Here is a 19,612-nt window from a genome sequence, read left to right on the forward strand (position 1 = left end):
TGTCCTCTCTAGGGACAGAGAAAAGGGAGATATCAAATCTCTCTCTGGGATAAGCTCTTGGAAGATTTACACTGGCCCAGCAGTCCGATTGGTGGAATAATCTGGGTAATGATGATGGGTAACTTCTACTCTGATGGGGGATTTAAAAACCTTCACTTAAAGGGAACCCCCTTCTGGGCCAAAAACTTTTTCAGCTGGCTTATCCCCAGGCTCCACCCAAATCCCAGGGGAACGTCAAGAACCTGACAGTTCTTACTGTGCCTTCTTGGGCACTGCCTTCGGTGGATGGCTTCTGAAACCTCTCAGAAAGCTTACAGACATCCTCAATCAATGTTCTACACGACCTGCAAGAGTGCTCTCAACCTCGGACTTTCTTAAGAGATCGGTAAAGGTCCCTAAGCCTGGAGAGGCAGCAGGGGCTTACTTGGATGAGACCTTCCTGCTAACATCCAGCGGGGGTCGTAGGGGGCTTTGGAAGGAGTGAACTCGATGTCTCGGTCAATGGGGTCGGTAGGTGTGATGATGGGCACTGGGCTATGATTATCCTAAGAAAGAGAAAAAGGAAAATACTCTAGTCTCATTTTGAGGCACTATCCTATGAAGAACAAAAGTAAAGAATTCATAATTTTTTTCTCCACAATTCTAATTTAGTGTGAAACAGCAAATTTCTTCTATGTATAGCCTTCTTTCTCTGCTCTGCTGTTCTTAAATAGTAAATGTTGCCTAGATGAGACTGGATGAAATCAGGAGACTATTAAGAATACCCAGAAACAGTGCGGCAAATGATGGCGGAAGTTAGGGAGTACTGAAGAAAAGATAGAATAATAATAATAATGGGGTAATTATTAATATCAAAAATATCCAGGGAACAGGGAAGCAAATGATGGCAGGAGTCAAGGGGTGTTAAAGAAGAAGAATAAGGTGATTATTAATATTAACAATGTGCAAGAACAGGGAAGCAAATAATGGCAGCAGTTGGGGGAAGAAGAAGAAGAAGGAGGAGAAGGAGAAGGAGAAGGAGAAGGAGAAGGAGAAGAAAGAAGAAAGAAGAAAGAAGAAAGAAGAAAGAAGAAAGAAGAAAGAAGAAAGAAGAAAGAAGAAAGAAGAAAGAAGAAAGAAGAAGAAGAAGAAGAAGAAGAAGAAGAAGAAGAAGAAGAAGAAGAAGAAGAAGAAGAAGAAGAAGAAGAAGAAAGAAGAAGAAAGAAGAAGAAAAAAGAAAGAAGAAAAAGAAATAAGAAGAAACAAGAAGAAAGAAGAAGAAGAAGAAGAAAAAAAAGAAGGAAGAAGAAAGAAAAAAAGAAGGAAGAAGGAAGAAGAAGAAAGAAGAAGAAAGAAAAAGAAGAAGGAAGAAGAAGAAGAAGGAGGAGGAGGAGGAGAAAGAAGGAAGAAGAGGGTGGTTATTAATATTAACAATGTCCAGGAACAGGGAAGCAAATTATGGCAGCAGTCAGGAGAAGGAGAAGGAGGAGGAGAAGGAAGAGAAGAAGGAGGAGGAAGAGGAGGAGGAGGAGGAGGAGGAGAAGAAGAAACAAGAAGAAACAAGAAGGAAGAGGAAGAGGAGGAGGAGGAGGAAGAGGAGGAGGAGGGGGAGGAGGAGGAGAAGAAGAAGAAGAAACAAGAAGAAAGAAGAAACAAGAAAAAAAAAGAAACAAGAAGGAAGACGAGGAGGAGGAGGAGGAGGAGAAAGAAGGAAGAAGAGGGTGATTATTAATATTAACAATGTCCAGGAACAGGGAAGCAAATGATGGCCGCAGTTAGGAGATGTTAAAGAAGAGGCAGAGTGATTATTGATATCAATAATGTCCAGGAATAGGCCAACAAAGGATGGCAGCAATCAGGGAGTGTTGGAGAAGAGACACAGGATGATAATAATAATGATGATGATGATGATGATGATGATGATGATGATGATGATGATTAATTTTTTACCATGTTTTAACATATTTACTTGCCATTTAGGGGAGGGAAGAGGGGAGGGGGGAAGAGGAGGAAACATGGAACACAAGGTTTTGCAAGGGTTAATGTTGAAAAATTATCCGTGCAAATGTTTTAAAAATTAAAAAGCTTTAATAAAAAAAACTTTAAAAATGATGATGATGATAATGATGATGATCTAGCTTCCAGAGCGCCACCCAATGTCTTTCCCGCTTAATAATAATAATTCATGCCCATGGTGGAGAAAGGGAAGAGACTGGAATTTGTACGAGGACACACTAAGAGGTAATTTGAGCTTGCGTTCTGCGGTCTTACCTTGGGCATGTAGGACAGCCACTCCAAGATGGTGTACACTCCCTCAAAGTCATCTGGAACGGTGATGTGGGAAATTCCATTAAAATGCATGATCTGCACGCCACCCAACTGGTTATTTGACGTATAAACTTCACGGCCGAGGACCTGGTTCAAAACCCAAAGTCAGTAAAACCCTGAACAGTCTGTGCCCCCGGCAGCCGGGGCTCGTCCCGCTGGCGCCCAGATCATGTGCTGGTCCAGACCGCCGGCCACAGCAGGGCCACCGCTGTGTCTGGCAGACAATCGCAGGATAACCAAGAGCTAGAACAGCCTCAGGTAAAGTCAGAGATGACCAGAAAGGGGAACCTGGGACAGATGAGAGAACACCCAAAAAGTAGCCAGGGCAATTCCTGCTCATCTGTGTCAGTGGTGGGACCCACAGGAATCCAGGCTGCTGGAGCTGGATAAACCTGAACCTGGCTCTTGCCACAGACAGCTCCTAGCTGAGCTGTGGACTCTAGATAAACCACTTAAATTCTCTCTCAGCCTCAGTTTCTCCATCTATAAAATGAATGCATCGGACTCAGTGGTTCATAAGACCCTTCTCAGCTCCAGATCTAGGAAGCTATTATACTCCATTCCTTCCATAGAATCTTAGAATCAGGAGAGATCCGGGGCCATCCTGCCTCATCTGTACCTGCCTCCAGGGTCACCCTGACGAAGGGTCGTCCAATGAGCTGTGGAAGGACTAGGAACTCCTTGTTTTTGGCAGCCGCTTGGCCACAGCTTGAACTTGTAGGTATTTCTTCCCCAATTGAATCCTGGGACGGTCTAATACTGCTTTTCCATTCTAAGTCCACACATTTCCTCCCTGCCCCACGGTCATCTTCCTCCCCAGGTCTGCCTTTAACTGACCCCTGGAGGTCACACCCACTCACCTTCATGAACCGCCCCCCCCCAGATTTCCTGACAAGAGGCTTGGTCAGCCTCCCTACCAGGGAGGAGGAGAGACCAGCATGGGGGGAGGAAGGATTTAGAAGAGCACTGGGCCCAGAGAAGAGCTCCAGACTGCCACAATCAGGGAACAAGGGGCAGACAGTGGCGGGGATGACCGTCCTCCCTGCGCCCTCAGGAGACAATGGGCCCTGGTTACCTTATTTAAAGCACTCGCTCCTGTCAGGATGATGTGGGAATTATCAACCTGTATCACTCGCTGTCCCAGCCGCACCAGGTAGGCGCCGATTCCGATAGCCCGGCAAGTCACCTACAGGAGACGAGACTGGGTCAGATCTGGAAAACCTCTGGGTCTGCTGCATCGGCTTGGCCAGTGCGGCCAGCCTCCTTCCATGGTCAAGGGCCTGGGGCTCTGCTGGAATGGGGCAGCAGCTTCCGGTGCTCAGCAGGTGACCCCCCCCCCAGGGTTGCCGTGGCCAGAACCCATCTACCGACTGCAGCTCCTTGAGGGACGAGCCCTCCCACACCCAGCGAGGTGGCTTCTCGGGCCCAGGGCCACAGGCCAAGCCTTTCGAGCTCAGGATTGGCTGGAGCCCAGGAGGGTGATAACCTCTGAGAGGCTGGGGGGCTCCAGGTTTCTCAGAAATTTTATGAGAGCTCTCCTCCCAGCCATGTCTAGGATGCTATGGATTTTCTTTCATTTTTTTGCTGTTTCAGGAAAAAGCCAGTCTCTGGACTCCTCTGTGGCCAACTCGAGGCCCAGAGGCCTGACCTTCCCTTCCAAAAGGCCTGCTCTGGCAGGGTCACCTTCCACCAGAAGGCTGGACACTGAGAAAAGACCATTTTGGACACAGCATCTCACCCTTAAGGCTTAAATGGAAGCAACCAACATGGATGCCAGGAGGACAAGGGGAGGCCCCAGCCGGACAGCTGCCCAGGAGAACAGGGGAGGCCCCGGCCAGACAGGTGCCCAGGAGAACAAGGAAAGGCCCCAGCCGGACAGGTGCCCAGGAGAACAGGGGAGGCCCCGGCCAGACAGGTGCCCAGGAGGACAAGGGGAGGCCCTGGCTGGACGGGCTCCCAAGAGGACAAGGAGAGGCCCCAGCCGGACAGCTGCCCAGGAGAACAGGGGAGGCCCCGACCAGACAGGTGCCCAGGAGAACAAGGAAAGGCCCCAGCCGGACAGCTGCCCAGGAGAACAGGGGAGGCCCCGACCAGACAGGTGCCCAGGAGAACAAGGAAAGGCCCTGGCTGGACGAGCTCCCAGGAAGACAAGAAGAGGCCCTGGCCAGACAGCTGCCCGGGAGGACAAGGGGAGGCCCTGGCTGGACGGGCTCCCAAGAGGACAAGGAGAGGCCCCAGCCGGACAGCTACCCAGGAGAACAAGGGGAGGCCCTGGTTGGATGGCTGCCCAGGAGGACACTCACCATGCTGATGGTAATAATTTCCTCATAAGCCAGAGAGGACTCCCCAGCAATAGTGCCTGAGCCCCTCAGGTTCTCCACGCCGAGCCCATCATCCTTCCCGATGATGTCCGTGATGACGTACCTGCCCAAATCAGGATCATGTCAGGTCAAGAACAGGCAGAGAAGAGCAGATTCAGACCCCGGCCAGGACGGTGGGGGGTGGGGGATGGGGGAGAGAACACTGCTTTGGTTCTTCCTCTCACAAATTAGGCCACCTTAGGCCTAGCTAAGCCCGAGTTCTATGAGGTTTTGCAGGGGTCAGTGTTGAAAAATTACCCACGCATATGTTTTGAAAATAAAAAAGCCTGAGTTCTAGGTCCCTCCCCGCTTGCGTTCTCTGTTCCAAGGTTCTGACATTGCCTAAGTCTAGAATCCTCAGCGACTCATGGAACTTGAGCCCTCTCTGCCCCAAAGAAGTGTAGTCCAAGCTCTGGTGTCCAGAGGCCGCTCGGCTGCAAGGTCTTTGAGGGAGGGCACACATCCGGCTTCTCCTGCCTAAATATCCCCCCTCATTCCTTGTGCTTCAGTGCCCCCCCTTCCTATAAGACACAAGCCAATCACCACTTTTTACATGAAGGTCTTTCTTTCAGTCCTTCACCCTCATCCGCCTTTTCTCCCAGACTATCTCGTCACAAACAACTCTGTCTCTAGTTCCATTTATTATTATACATAATTAATAATTAGAATTTATATTTATAGAGTCTCTATTTAGATAGGTCCTACCAGACCTGAAGCTAGAACAGAACTACTAGAACAGAAGCTTTCCAGCAGGAAGGAATCACATTGTTCTGTGTACCTGCAGTCCGGCACAGGACCCAGCACACAGCAGGCCCTGAATAAATACTTGTGGATTGGCCATCCCATCACAACAAGAGACGTTCCTATACCGGGTCAAACAAAGTACATGGAGCGTCCTACAAGTCACTCAATTTGCCCCCACACGAGGATCTGGATCCTCCCTCCATGGAGCAGATTGCAGCCCAAGGAGTCAAAGGTCAAAGTCAAAGAATTCCACGAGATGCTCAATTGGAGTCTGTTAACTATGGGACCCAGCGACCGCAACTCTGTGGGCAGAGGGGCCGGCTGCCCTGACGCTGCTCACCTGGACTCTCCTTCCTCCTCCACGTGCATGCAATGGACCGAGTTCAGGGAGCTGATCTTGGTGTAGTCTTGTGGAGTCAGGTAAAGGTATTTAAATCCCTTCAAATCAAACGCACCAGTTATCCCAAGCTTCCTCAGCTCCACCCTCCCACCCCTCTGCTGCTGTGTGGGCTCGCCTCGTCCTTATCTCTCTACAGACCTATCTGGACTGGGATTGTGCCCATCCTTTCCTACTCCCCCTCCCCCCGACTGGAGGGCCACTCCCAGCCTCATTTTGCCTCGGACCCCTTCTGGCAGTCACTTTCTCCCCGGGGGAGGCAGGCCTTCTCGGGAATTCCCTCCAAGCCACTTTGGGCACCTCTGGGAGGGGTTCCCAGGCTGGGGTTTGGGTGGAGGAGAGACAGGGCATGGGCGGCCTTGAAGCAGAAGGTTGGTGACATCACTGAGGATGTGGGATGGCCGAGGTCAGGCTGGGCTTCCAAACAGGAGGATCTGGATCCTCTCTCCATGGAGCAGATGGCAGCCCAAGGAGTTTTAAAAGTCAGTCAGGGAATTCTGCTTTGTTTTTAGGAGCTGAATCTCCTCTGGGCTCTCCTGAGAGGCAGATAGCGGGGAATTGCTGGATCTAAAAGCACTAAGTCCCTGGTCCGGCCTCCAAGAGGAAGGGCCCCCAGAGGGTCCTGAGGGGTGTCCCCATTGGGTTTCCAGAGGCCAGGAAACAGCACCCCCTCCCTTGTCTTATGTGCCCTTTTAACAGAGATAATGGGCTGAATCAGAGACTTTCTGGACCTTGGTCGGAGGGGAGGGGAGGGCCCCTGCCCACTCCCTGACCTTGCCCACTCTGGGCAGCGCCAGGCTGGTTCCGTTAGCACGGGGCCGGCCTCCCACTGCCTTTTTGGGTGGCCCCCTGGCAGGGCCCGGGACGCACCTTGCAGGGGTCCTCAGGGTCGAGCCAGGCCACGTGGAACATGTGCCGGATCTCTTCGGCCAGGCCGATGCGGGCCCCGCTGTTGGCGGAGAGGTAGATCTTGGGGATTCCCTCGGCCCGGGCCAGCTGGGACACGCGCAGGAACAGCAGGTCCTCCTCCTGGCCGAAGGAGCCGATGCGGAAGGTGATGTCATTGCCGATGACGATGATGTAGCGGCCGTCAGGGTACTCTCGGGTCTTGAGCAGCATTTTGAAAGCCACCATGCCCACCTGAGGGAGGAGAGAGGGAGACTACAGACGGAGGCCACGGCCCGGACCGGGGCCCAGCCCTGCGGCCGCCGGGGACAACCGCCTCACCTCGTTCCCTCCGGGGAGCCTGTTCATCTCCACCAGCTGCCCCTGAGAGTCCAGCACGAGCTCGGTGCAGGTCAGAACATCCTTGGGCTGCTTTTCAGAGGAGCCCCACAGCTTGTAAAGAGCCTGCAGAGATGACAAGCGGGGTATCGGCCCCTCAGCCAGGCCCAGGGCACACTCCCGAGCCCTGTGCCCCCGGGGAGGTTCCCCTCCTGTCCCTCCCTGCACCTCATGGGCGCGGGTGAAGTGGACAAGGGCTCATCGGCCCACACCTTCACCCCCAGCACCTTGTGAGGACGGATGTTTCACTCTGGGCACCTGTATCAACAGAACTTAGTAGAGTGCCTGGCACACAGCAAGTGCTTAATAAATGCCTGCTGATGACCAACTGATTAAATGTACTGCCTATTTCCACTGGACTAGACCAACAGCTATATTTTATATAACTTTAAACTTAAATACATGGGACCACTACATGGAATTCATCATCTGCCCCACAGACAGGGACTATTTGTCTTCCCCACCCCTGGTGCCCAGTGCCCAGTAGGGCATGCAACTGGGACTATTTCACATTTGTCCTCTCCACCTCCAGTGTCCAGCGCACAGTAGGCCATACAACTAGAACTATTTCATATTTGTCTTCCCCACTCCTGGTGCCCAGCACACAGTAGGGCATCTAACTGAGGCTGAAAGAGCATCAATGCCGACATTCTAATGGAAGTCAGAAGACATACTTCATTTACAGAAGGATTTCAGAACATAACTGTACACATACATGCACATACGGGTGTGTGCAGACACACACGAGACCCCCTAAGTGACTCCTAGAATTCCGTAACGGGACCACCAAACTCCTCCCCCCGTCCCAAGGCCCCCTAAAGCACACGTTTTCCTGCCTTCGGCCTCTGCAGGGCGGCGGCAATCACCGGGGAGGCCGCCTCCAGGAGGCCCAAGACCCAGGGCCGGGACTTGCCTGTTTGAACATTTCTGGGAAGTCATAGATGTAGGTGGTTCCCAGAGACTGAGCCTGAAATCTCTTGGCCTGGAGCAAGTCTTTGGTCACGTAGGGCGTGTTGATCAGCATCCCGTGCTGAGCACCCTGTTTGTTCCCGAAGGAGTGGAACATGATCTAGAAAGGGAGGGAGACAGAAGCGGACCCGGGCGTTTTTCTCTCCTCTCGGGCGCTGCCTTGGAGGACGCCGGATGGGGGCTGGAGGGAAGGCCTGGGCGGCTCCCGCTCCCTCCCTGCCCTCCTCGTTCCATTGGCAGAAAGCAGTCACCCAGAAAGCGTGGCTCCCTTCAGACAGCTTTCCTACGGGCCCTTCAGGGACACCAGGGCTTTGTCCAACTTGCACTATAACCCCCTGGGCTACAGAGGTCAAAGGATGATTCCCCAGCACTTTTCCTGGCCCTAACCTTAGTTACCTGGGAACAAACTTCTTCCCCTATTCAACAAGTATCCTTTCCTTTTATCCCCAGGGTAGAGCCCTGCATCTAGAAGGTGATTAATAAATGTCTGCTGAATGTTCCTAATCTCTCTTGCTGCAATCGTATGTTTACTTTTTTACATCCTAGTGATTTCCAAAAGCCAGAGGGGATTTCACTTTTGTCTCTATCACCCAGCAGGGTCTAGCATACACCAGGCGCTTAATGCGTGTGGACTGGCTGGGTTCTCGGGGCCTCTGCCTGTCCCTTCTAGGGCCCAAAAGCCCCAGCCTCAGTTTATCGGCGAACCCTCTGCTGGGAGGGGGAAGTTGAGGAGAACAGCCCACCGTGAGACCGCCCCGTTTCTTACGTTTCCACTCCTGGGATCGGTCACTTCTTTGTAAAGGCTGATGTCCAGGTAGTAGCCGGACTCGTTGGTCAGGAAGAGGCGAATGGGGATCGCGGTGCCGGTCGGGGTCATGCGGATGTTGATCTTGACCTCGGCCTGCAGGACCCGGAGCTTCCAGAGCCGGCTGCCGTATCTCATCACCATGGAGCGGACTGACTCCTCAATCTGCCAGGGACAGGAGACGCGCCTCCACGTGAGCTCCCCCCAACCTGAGGGGCTTCTGGACCCAGCCCATGAGGAAGCTTGGGGGAGGGGAGGGGGCTGGCTGGTCCAGCTTCAATCCGCTTTATCAGCCCAAGGATAAACAGGACACAAAAGCACTGAGAGATTTCCCTCCTCAGTCATCAGCCATCCAACCACAGGAAGCTGCTCCACAACAGAAAAGGAGCCTGTGGCCCGAGTGGGTCACCTGAACTGCTTGTACAAAGCCCTTGTAGGAGGATACTGTCTCGTGAGGTTAAACAAGCTACCAGGATCCCTCTCTGTGTGTCCAGAGCCAGCCCGGGCTCTGACTGGCCAAGGGCCAAAGACCTGGGCTGGAAGCTCTCCAGGCAAGGCTCTCACCCAGGCAGGGGCCCGGGGCCAACAGGATCTAGCCGAGCTCTCAGAACTCCGAGGCTGGGCTGGCCCAGGGTCCACTCGGGATGGCCAGGAAGCAGCAAGCCCCAGCCACCACCACACAGTCTGTTCTCTGAGTGAAAAACCCCCGAGTTCTATGCTGTGCCCTGGATCCCCCTCACACTGCCAGACGACCTAATGGAGTAATCCAAGGACCCCCAAACCATGGCACCCGTCCAGGACAGATGAGCTTGCCATCTACAGCTAACCTGACTGTGAGTGTGAGCTTCTTGAGGGGACGGGTTGTCTCAAGTATTATTATTATTATCATTAATAATAATAATAATGTAAAATTATCCATTAATATGCTTAATATTATAAGTTTTAATATTAAGTATAGTTAATAATATTAAATATAGAAAAACAATTTAACAATATACTTAATATTAAAAACTTAATACTTAATACTTTTTCATTCATTTATACCAACTAGTTCCACAAGGGACTTAATTTTTATATCAAACATCAATCTCCAATCCAACAATTACTCTCTTTTAGGGAAATTGAGATGATCTGGGAGCTCCCGGTGTCAGTCAAGTGGATGAAAGGGCGGCTGTGGATTGGGCCCCAGACACCTCCCTGCAGCAGAAAGGAGGCTGCCTTCTTGCCACAAGTCCCATTAACTGCCCCTTCGCAGCTTTTAATTAGCTGCTCCTCACTCCTCCCAATGCTCCTGAAGGGCAGGAAGCTAGAACGCATTGGTCATTCCCCCAACCCTCTCCCCCCCCCCCCCCCCCCCCCACTGAGGCCGGCACCGAGGGGCAGACCTTGGAAGGGTCCATGATGACCGTGGGCACAAAGTTGAGGAAGATGTGGTTGCAGTCGGTGCGGACGCTGGTGTTGTTGAAGGCCACCTCCAGCTCGTCCATGGCTTCCAAGAGCAGCCGCTCCCCCTCGTTCTGCAGGTACTCGAAGGAGGCTTCCTGCCGGGGGACAAGAGCTTGGCTGTCACATGGCGGCGGGGGCAAGTCCAGGGCCTGAGGAGGAGCCTGCCTCCTGAAAGGGACCCGGTGGGCTCGGGTGGGGAAGGGATGTCTTCCTTTGTTAAAAGGGAGCGGGCTTTGGGCTGATGGTGGGGAATAACCACGCTGTCCCATATGTATATGTTGTTATTATTATATGTTGTTATATCACATAATATTATATACTAATAGTATCATATACTCATATTGTGTGTAATTATTATGTGTCAACATTATATATTATTATGTGTAATATTTTACATTACTAAATTAGGTATAATCATATTACATAATGTTGTGTATTATATTATTATATATTAATATTATATATCATTATTATATGCTAATATCATGATATATTAATTAGGATATATTAATATATTATATAATATGTTATATTACTGTGTAAGATATCACGTTACATAATAATGCATATTATTATACATACTAATATTATGTATAATGCATTATAATATTAATATATTAGCATTATCATATTATATAATAATGTGATTACATCATTATATACTAATATTATATATTAACATTGCATGTAATTATATACTAATATTATTATATATTGATATTATGTGTAATATATTATATTACTATGTTAGACATATACTACATAACATTGTGTGTTATATATACTACTATGTATGATAATGTATGATAATATTGTTATATTGGATATCATAGAAAATGTATTACATCATTATATACTGATATTATTATATATTATTATGTATAATGTTATATTATGTTAGACATTGTCACATTGCATATCATTGTATATTACATATACTAATATTATGTAAATTATTATATTATATTAGACATGTTCATATCACACAATTCTGTGCATTACATTATTATATGTTCATATTTCATAATTATTATTTACTAATATTATGTATAATGTGTTATGTTACTATATGTAATATTGTATATTACATTATAATATATACCATTATACATAATGTGTTATATTACTATATTAGACATTACCATATTATGTAATATTAAATATTATATTATTAAACATTATATGCTAACATTAATATATTAATATTGCATGATTATTATTTACTAACATTATATATTATTATGTATAATGTTTTATATTACTACATTAGGTATAATCATATTACATAACATTGTGTATTATATATAATTATATAATACACAATGTTATGTAATATGATTATACCTAATAATTATTATATAATAATGATATATATTAATATATAATTATATAATAATATATATCATTATTATATAATAATTATGATATATTAAAATATTATATAATATGTTATATTACTGTGTTAGACATTATCAAATTACATAATAACGTATATTATTATACATACTAATATTATGTATAATGCATTATAATAATATATTAGGCATTATCATATATAATATTGTGATTACATCATTATATACTAACATTACATATTAATAGTGCATATATAAGTATATACTAATATTATATATCGATATTATGTGTAATATGTCATATTATTATGTTAGACATATACTGCATAACATTGTGTGTTATATATACTATTATGTATAATAACGTATGATAATATTGCTATATAAGAAATCATAGAATATGTATTACATCATTATATACTGATATTATTATATATTATGTATAATCATGGTATATTATGTTAAACATTGTCACATTGCATAACAGTGTATATTACATATACTAATATTATGTATAATTATTATATTAGACATGTTCATATTACACAATTCTGTATCTTACATTATTATATGTTCATATTTCATAATTATTATTTACTAATATTATGCATAATGTGTTGTTACTATATGTAATATTGTATATTACATTATGATATATACCATTATATATAATGTGTTATATTATTATATTAGACATTACCATATTACATATTAAATATTACATTATTAAACATTATACGCTAACATTAATATATTAATATTGCATAATTATTATTTACTAACATTATGTATAATGTGTTATGTTACTATGTAATATACATTATATAATATTGTATATTACATTATTATATAAATATACAATCACATATTAATATTACTCTATATTAATATTATGTGTATCATGTTATATTACTGTTGAATATACATTACATAATATTGTATATTACATTATTATATATTATTATATATACCATTATGTATAGTATGTTATAATATTACTATATAAGAAATTATCATATCACACAATATTGAGTATTGTATTATAACTTAAGAATATATCACATTCTCTAATATATCACAATATTAGAATATATTACATTATATTATATGTATATATTATACTACAGTATATTATATGTATTATTGTTCCCGCTCTGTGCAACACTGGATGAGGTGCTTAGTGTCTGGGCAAGAGTTTCTATGCCTGCAATATTCAAGCAAAATCTAAATGACAAATGGGGAGAGAATTTCTAAAACAAGAATTAAGGAGATAATAATAATAGCTATCATATAGATATATCTAAAGATAAATTATAATGAAACTAATGATAATAGCTAGCATATACATAGGGATTTCAAGTTGGAAAAGTGTTTGCTACAAATGCTCTCTTTTGACCCTTGGGGGCAGACGCCACTATTGTGCCCACTGGGCATGTGAGGAGCTAATGCGTGTTTGTGGCAGGATTTGGATTCAGGCCTTCCTGACTCCCAGGCCTGGGCTGCCTCTCTGGCCTGCTCTGAGTCCCCGCCCTGCGCCGTACCTTGGTGATGAGGTCCGAGTGCCTGATGATGGCGCGGATGAAGAACCGGTAGTCGGTCACTTCGGTGCCCTCCTTCACTCGCGCTGCGCCCAGGTATAGGTGCATTTTGTGGTTGGCGCAGGGCACAGCCTTCAGATCAAAGTTCCGCATTCGATTCAGCTCCAGCTGGAAGGCCAGGGCCGGCTCCAAATGGCGGTAAATCCTGTCTTCGGCAAACTGAAGAAAACCAGCAAAAGTCAGCAGAGAGCCTCTGCTTGGAGGGGCCGGTCCGTGGGCACAGCGTAGTATTATGACCCCACTGAAGAGGGGGCAAGGAAGGCACCCCGATGGGCAGAATTCAGCGGGCCTCTGACCCAGAACCGGGACAAAGTGTCCTGGGAGGTGAAATAGCCCATCTCTGACCCCAAGCCTTGGAAGGAAGGGGGAATGGGGCTGGGTTTGGAACCTCACAGGATGGGGCTTCCAATGGTAGAGAAGGAAGAAAGGGCACTCAAGGAAGAGGAAACAGCGTGGGCAAAGGCAAGGAGATAGGAAAGTGCTGGACGTTCAAGGGGACAGTACTATGCCTTGGGAGTCAGCCCACCAGGGATTTAATCCCAGCGGTGCTCCCTGCAACCCATGCAACCTTGGGCCAGTAGGTCCAACCCCATCCCTGGGTCTCAGTTGCTCTCATCTGTAAAATGGGGGGCTGAAATAGGTGACCTCTATATGCCCTTCCCCCTGTGACCCAGGAAGAGTTTGGACTGGTCTGTGACCACTGGCCCAATGTGGCAGGGGGTAACCTGCTGGAGGGCACCCGCCCATGTGGGCGCCACATTCTAGCACATCAGGCAGACAGACCACCAGGACATTTGGCCGTACCTCATCTCGTGCTCTGAAGGTGAAAAACTTGGGAAATTCTCTCTGCAAAAAAGAAACCACAGGAAAGAAAATCAATCCAAGGTCAGGGACCCAGGGTCTGCTTTCTCTGAATCAGGCCCAAGTGTCTGCAGGCCCCAGCCTCCTATCCCCCAGACTGACCCCTCGCCAGCCCGATGGGTGGAACCAAGGTTCTGGGCCATGAAAACGGGTCACCCACTCACCTCCTGGGCGATGAGGAAGGTGATTCTCCGGAGGCCGTATTCCACAAGGACGTGCTTCTACATTCAAAGAAGACAACAAGCGAGTGTCACTGTCTAGGTGGGACATGGCTATCACAAGAGGGACCCTGCTGGCAACAGCTCCACAAAGGGCACAGAGTCCGGCACGGGATGGCCACGGGCAGAGCAGAGCGAGCTGGCTCTCCACTGGCCGCCCTAGCTCGGGCTAGCAGGAAGCTGGGAGCTGCTGGATTCCAGAGAGCCGCCGGGGAGGGGGCAGTCAGCCCGACCCAGACCCGAGCTCAGGAGCAATCCTGGCAGCACTTGGTTCCTGAGGCCCTAAGGCCCAGATCTTGGGACACAGTTCTGTCCCAGGACAGGAGAGGCTGAAATGATTCCTAAGTCCACTCCGCAGAGGGGGAAGCTGAAGCTCAAATAAGTGCTCCCTCTGGTCAGCCCTGTATGGCGTGGGTCAGAAATAGGTCTCCTGCCTCCATGTTTACCCAGCACCACCCTGGCCCAAAATGCCTCAAGAACCCTCATTTGTGGATATGTGATATCCCTTTTTATTTCTCCCTCAGCCTCATAAACTACACCCTAGACACAAGAGGAGCTGCATAAATGCACTCTGGGTGAAGAAAAGTGCACAGTGCCATCTGTATACATGTAGACTCGGCCAATGGACAGAAGCCAGTTTGGACCAGAGCTCTGGCCTCCCTGCCCCCCAGGGGCACCATGAGGAAAGTATCTTGTGAACCCCAAAGTGGTGTGGGAGTCAGGGGAGCACAAGGAGACCCCACCATAGCCCCCAGCCCCAAAGTCTTTAAATCCCCCCATCCCACAGGAGCCCCGGGACCCCGGAAGGTACAACACCGTCAGCACCTTGGATTGCACAAATGTCCGGAAGATAGGTACCAGCTCCTCGTCCTCCAGGTGGTCGGCGTACTGGATGGCAACGTTCAAAATGTGGATGGGCTCGTCCTTGAGGCACTGGGAGTCAGGGGGAGTGAGAGAGAACAACAGAGAGTAAGAACAAGAGCTAGAAAGAGAGCGAGAGGAAGAGAGAGAGACACACAGAGAGAGACAGAAAGAGCAAAATAGAGCGATAGAGACACTGAGACAAAGACAGAAATAGAGAGTCAAGAGACAGAGACGAAGACAGAGAGGAGACAGAAGAGAAGATAATGGGAAAGAAAGAGACAGAGAGAGAGAGAAAGAGAGACACAGAGAGACAGGAATAGACAGCAAAGAGATAAAGGGAAACAGACACACAAAATCATGGAGGAGAGAGAAAAAGAGACAGAGAGAGATAGAGACAGAGACACATACACGGAGATAGTCATAAAGGAGAGAGAAATAAAAGAGCGAGAAAGAGACAGAAATAAAGATAGTGATGGAGAGAAACAAAGAGAGGGATAAAGGAAAAGACAGATATACAGATATAGAGGAGAGAGAGAGAAAAAGAGAGACCGATAGAGATGGAGAAAAACAGAGAAGACAGAGGAGAGAGATAAAGGGAAAGACAGACACACAGAGTCACAGAGGAGAGGGAAAAAGAAAAAGAGATACAGAGATAGAGACAAACAGAGATAGAGACAGACAGATAGAGATAGAGGCAGATGGAGGTAGAGACAGATATAGAGACAGACGGAGATAAGAGACAGACAGAGAGACAAACATAGATAAAGCCAGAAAGACAAGAGACAGAGACAGGTAGTGACAGACAAGCAGGGAAGGAGGGTCAGCTGCTCCCCCACTCTTGGGCAGGACCCCCCCCCCCCCACAGAGGATTCCTTGCCCTGTGCTCACTCACCTTGCAATCCTCTGAGTAGAGCATGGACCGCGCCTCGCTGAACAGTGGGCTCTCCTTAGCCAGATTGGCGAAGCAGGAGATGACTTCATCGAAATTTCTAAGGGGGTTCAAAGCAGTCGGGAGGGAGGGTCAGGGGCTTTGCAGGCTTACCCGGAGGGGACAAGCGCCCGGGTGGGGCACGAGGCACAGAGCACCAGGTGCACTTCCTGCCCATGTGACTCTCATCTGCTCGGCTCTAAAGCCATTTTTCCAGCCCAAGGTTCTATGGGAAGCTGCTCTATTTGGTACCTGACAAAGTCCTCAAATCTGTGGAAGGCGACCATGGCGCCCATCCTCTGGCAGAGAGGAGAGAAGCCGCTGTCCATGAACAGCTCGGTGCTGTGTCGCAGCAGGTCAGGGTTATTGATGCTGACCGGAAGAGCCATTCTGCAGAGAGGACCAAGAGACAATGGTCACTATAGGGCCCCAGGAGCAGCCACCAAGGGATCCATCCATTCAGAGAATCCTCTGAACGCTGCCCTTGTTATAACCACCCTGGGAGAGACAAAATGGCATGTGGAGAGTGGCAAATAGGCTCTCATTTGATCCTCATAACTTCCCTAAGAGGCAGGTATAATTATTATCCCCATTTTACAGATGAGGAAACTGAGGCAGATATCTGGGAAGTAACTTAGTCACAGTCACATATCTAGCTGCCCGAGGCTAGATTTGAACCAATGCTCTATCCTTGCTAGGAATAGGGATTTGTCAAGTTGGGCCAACTTCCCTGGTGGTCAGAAAATAAGTTTTTGTAACTTCCTTCCCTCTGGACAGAGGAGGTCACTCTGCTACTACTCTGAGTTTTCAAACAAACTCAGCAAGCTTGCACTGGGCAAGAATGCACCTCTGAACTTCTGGCAGGTGCAGGAGAAGGATGATGGATTCGGAATCAGGAGACTTGGGTTAGAATCCTGCTGGTAACAATTACTAGCAAACTACCTGACTGTTCTAAGCCTTGACTTCCTGACCTGTAAAATGGGATAATAATATTGACAATATTTACCTCCTATCTATGAGGCTCCCATGAGAAAACATGTAAAATGCTCACACTGCCTTGTTCCAGGATGGCACAAACACCACAAAGGACAAGAGGCATGGGAGAAGCATATGTCTGGATGCACCTGGATGAGGTCTGAAAGTCTGCATGTATGAGCCCCATTAGCCATTTCATAGTCTTCCCTGGGGGGAATCCCGCCTTTTGCAGAGGTGAAAACTGAGGTCTGGTGTAGAGTTGAGGAATGACTTGCCCAAGATCATACAAATAATAACGTTTGGAGCTGGAATCACACTGCATTACTCGAGATAACAGCTTTGGGGATTCACCCTTCTGGCGTTCAGCGAGTGCCAGAAGCAGGTTCTACAAGGATTTCCAAATGAAATACTATCAAATTTTAAGCTGCCCTACAAGGTTGGGGCAGTTCTGGGCCCACAGATAGAAGATCTGTTCTGGGCACTTCCTGCATATAGACAACACAGAAGTTCCCAGAAGACCCTCTGGAAGTGTCATACCAGAGGCCCTCTGCCCCCCCATTCTGCTGATATAGTGAGGCATGTATCCCAGAAACCTGTGCTTTTTTCCCCCAAGAAAGAGAATTAGGGACATTGGGGATGAGAAAAGCACAGGATCTAAAGCCAAAATGACCTGAGTATGAATTCTGCCACTGTTATCTTACTCCCACCTGGAGAGGATGCCTGTGTGACTTCGGGCAGATCATTTCACTTCCCCAAATCTCAGTCTCATCTTCTGTACAAGGAACGGGCTGAACTAGAGGATCTCTAGATGTTACCTTCCTTTCCCTCCCCGGAACTCCCACTCCACTGAGACCACACCACATACCACTCACCAGGCATTTGTAGGGCCCCTATGCTCCAAAGAATTTCAAGCCACAGTGTTTGCTTTTCCTTTAATTTGCAATTCCTGAAGATTCTAGCAAATCCCCTCACCACTCAAAGCTGAGTTTTCCTCACCTATGAAAGGTGAGCTCTCCCCTTCTCCAGCCCAGACATTCTTTATATTGTCATTAAAACAGAAGCATTCTCCTTTTAAGATTAAAAAAAAATCCCAAATGATTAGGAAAGCTATTTCTCAGTTTAAAGAGACCATAAGTTCACCTATCCTGTATGAACCCCTGTAATTGCCAACAGATGGAAAACAAGCATCCCAAAGAGACAATCCCAGTCCCACCTGATAGTCAGGAATCAAGGGAAGGAGGAAAAAGAAAGAAAAAAGGCCAAATATTTAAGAGATAGGGAGATTTTAGGTTCCAAGAACCACACTGTACCTGACCAGGAAAGGGGCGTGTGCTCTGAAATAAGATTGTGGAAAAATGAGACAGCAAACTAAGACATCACAAAATGTCACAGGGAGAGGGGACGCCAGCTGATCACCCCGTGTCCCCTTCAAAGATCACAGAGAACAATTTCACAGAACAATTCTCTGAGGAGCAGTGATGCTATCCAGAGCTCTGGGTCCCTTCTCAACAATCAGAGAGCCCACGTGCTTTGGTTGGGGAGGCAGGGAGGTGAGGTGGTGATCTTCCCAATGGCTGGTGCTGGGGCCACAGCAAGGAAACGAGGGGTCTGTACCTGTTCGGATGGGATGAGGGCAGCATGAACTGGAATTCCACAACACAGGTGCCATCAGGAAGCTGCCGGTGCTGCAGGCTGTTTAGCTCATAGGCAATGTAGCCTCTGCGGACATATACCTAAGGCAAGGAGAAATAGGAGGCGGAGTCTTCAAACCATCCCACATTAAACCAACTAGGCATTCCCTCATTTGGAGAAGATTTGCCCTCCTTGAAGGCAGGAACAATCTCATTTTTCTATTTGTATTTCCTGGACTTAGCATGGAGCTTGACATACAATAAGCACTTAATAAATGTTCATTCATTCATTCATTCATGTCCAGGAGCATCTCCTTGAAGGCAGGAACAATCTCATTTTTTTAAACTGGTATCCCCAACATTTAGCACAGAGCTTGGCATACAGTAAGCACTTAATAAATGTTCATTCATTCATTCAGGCCCAAGAACATTTTCTTAATTTTTCTACTTCTATCCCTAGCTCTTAGCACAAAGCTTGGTATACACTAAGCACTTAATGTTTATTCTTTCATGCCCAGAGCACTTTCTGAAGACAGTTAATGGACCTGCTTGCCTAAAATGTGATGGTCTGGGGCTGGGAGGACACATGCATTCAGCTGGCACAACACTCACCTCCAGGGATGCCATGCAGACCACCTGGTTAGCATGGTAGAAAAAATTGGGCAGAACATCAAATATGGTGGTTTCGGACAGGATCAGTTTCTGGAAGAAAAGGAGAAAGAAGTCAGGAAATCTCCATAACTCACCACAGAAAACAAGAAGCAAAACTTGTGGATGGAAGAGGCCGAAGGACACCCACTTTTTCAAGACATAAGATAAGAGAGACAGAGGAAGGATGTGCAGGTGGAGCTCGGGGAAGGGCTGGCTCAG

General features: G+C 47.3%; 1 protein-coding gene across 10 annotated transcripts in view; it reads right to left on the reverse strand.

Moving 5' to 3' along the window:
• Nucleotides 1-19,612, reverse strand: part of ACACB (acetyl-CoA carboxylase beta) — a 127,030-nt gene that overhangs the window by 12,863 nt on the left and 94,555 nt on the right. For all 10 annotated transcript variants that reach the window (XM_074295570.1, XM_074295540.1, XM_074295580.1 and 7 more), the window contains 18 exons: nucleotides 19,355-19,444; nucleotides 18,726-18,844; nucleotides 16,389-16,526; nucleotides 16,101-16,197; nucleotides 15,170-15,277; nucleotides 14,291-14,347; nucleotides 14,070-14,111; nucleotides 13,209-13,424; nucleotides 10,252-10,407; nucleotides 8,828-9,031; nucleotides 8,006-8,161; nucleotides 7,036-7,158; nucleotides 6,679-6,948; nucleotides 5,752-5,849; nucleotides 4,611-4,731; nucleotides 3,383-3,493; nucleotides 2,251-2,394; nucleotides 425-545 (listed from right to left, as the gene is read on the reverse strand). In XM_074295570.1, coding sequence (XP_074151671.1) covers nucleotides 425-545; nucleotides 2,251-2,394; nucleotides 3,383-3,493; nucleotides 4,611-4,731; nucleotides 5,752-5,849; nucleotides 6,679-6,948; nucleotides 7,036-7,158; nucleotides 8,006-8,161; nucleotides 8,828-9,031; nucleotides 10,252-10,407; nucleotides 13,209-13,424; nucleotides 14,070-14,111; nucleotides 14,291-14,347; nucleotides 15,170-15,277; nucleotides 16,101-16,197; nucleotides 16,389-16,526; nucleotides 18,726-18,844; nucleotides 19,355-19,444 — 2,371 coding nt within the window. The remainder of the gene's footprint in view (nucleotides 1-424; nucleotides 546-2,250; nucleotides 2,395-3,382; nucleotides 3,494-4,610; nucleotides 4,732-5,751; nucleotides 5,850-6,678; nucleotides 6,949-7,035; nucleotides 7,159-8,005; nucleotides 8,162-8,827; nucleotides 9,032-10,251; nucleotides 10,408-13,208; nucleotides 13,425-14,069; nucleotides 14,112-14,290; nucleotides 14,348-15,169; nucleotides 15,278-16,100; nucleotides 16,198-16,388; nucleotides 16,527-18,725; nucleotides 18,845-19,354; nucleotides 19,445-19,612) is intronic.

This window comes from Sminthopsis crassicaudata, chromosome 1 (assembly GCF_048593235.1).
Source record: "Sminthopsis crassicaudata isolate SCR6 chromosome 1, ASM4859323v1, whole genome shotgun sequence".
Taxonomy (NCBI): Eukaryota; Metazoa; Chordata; class Mammalia; order Dasyuromorphia; family Dasyuridae; genus Sminthopsis; species Sminthopsis crassicaudata.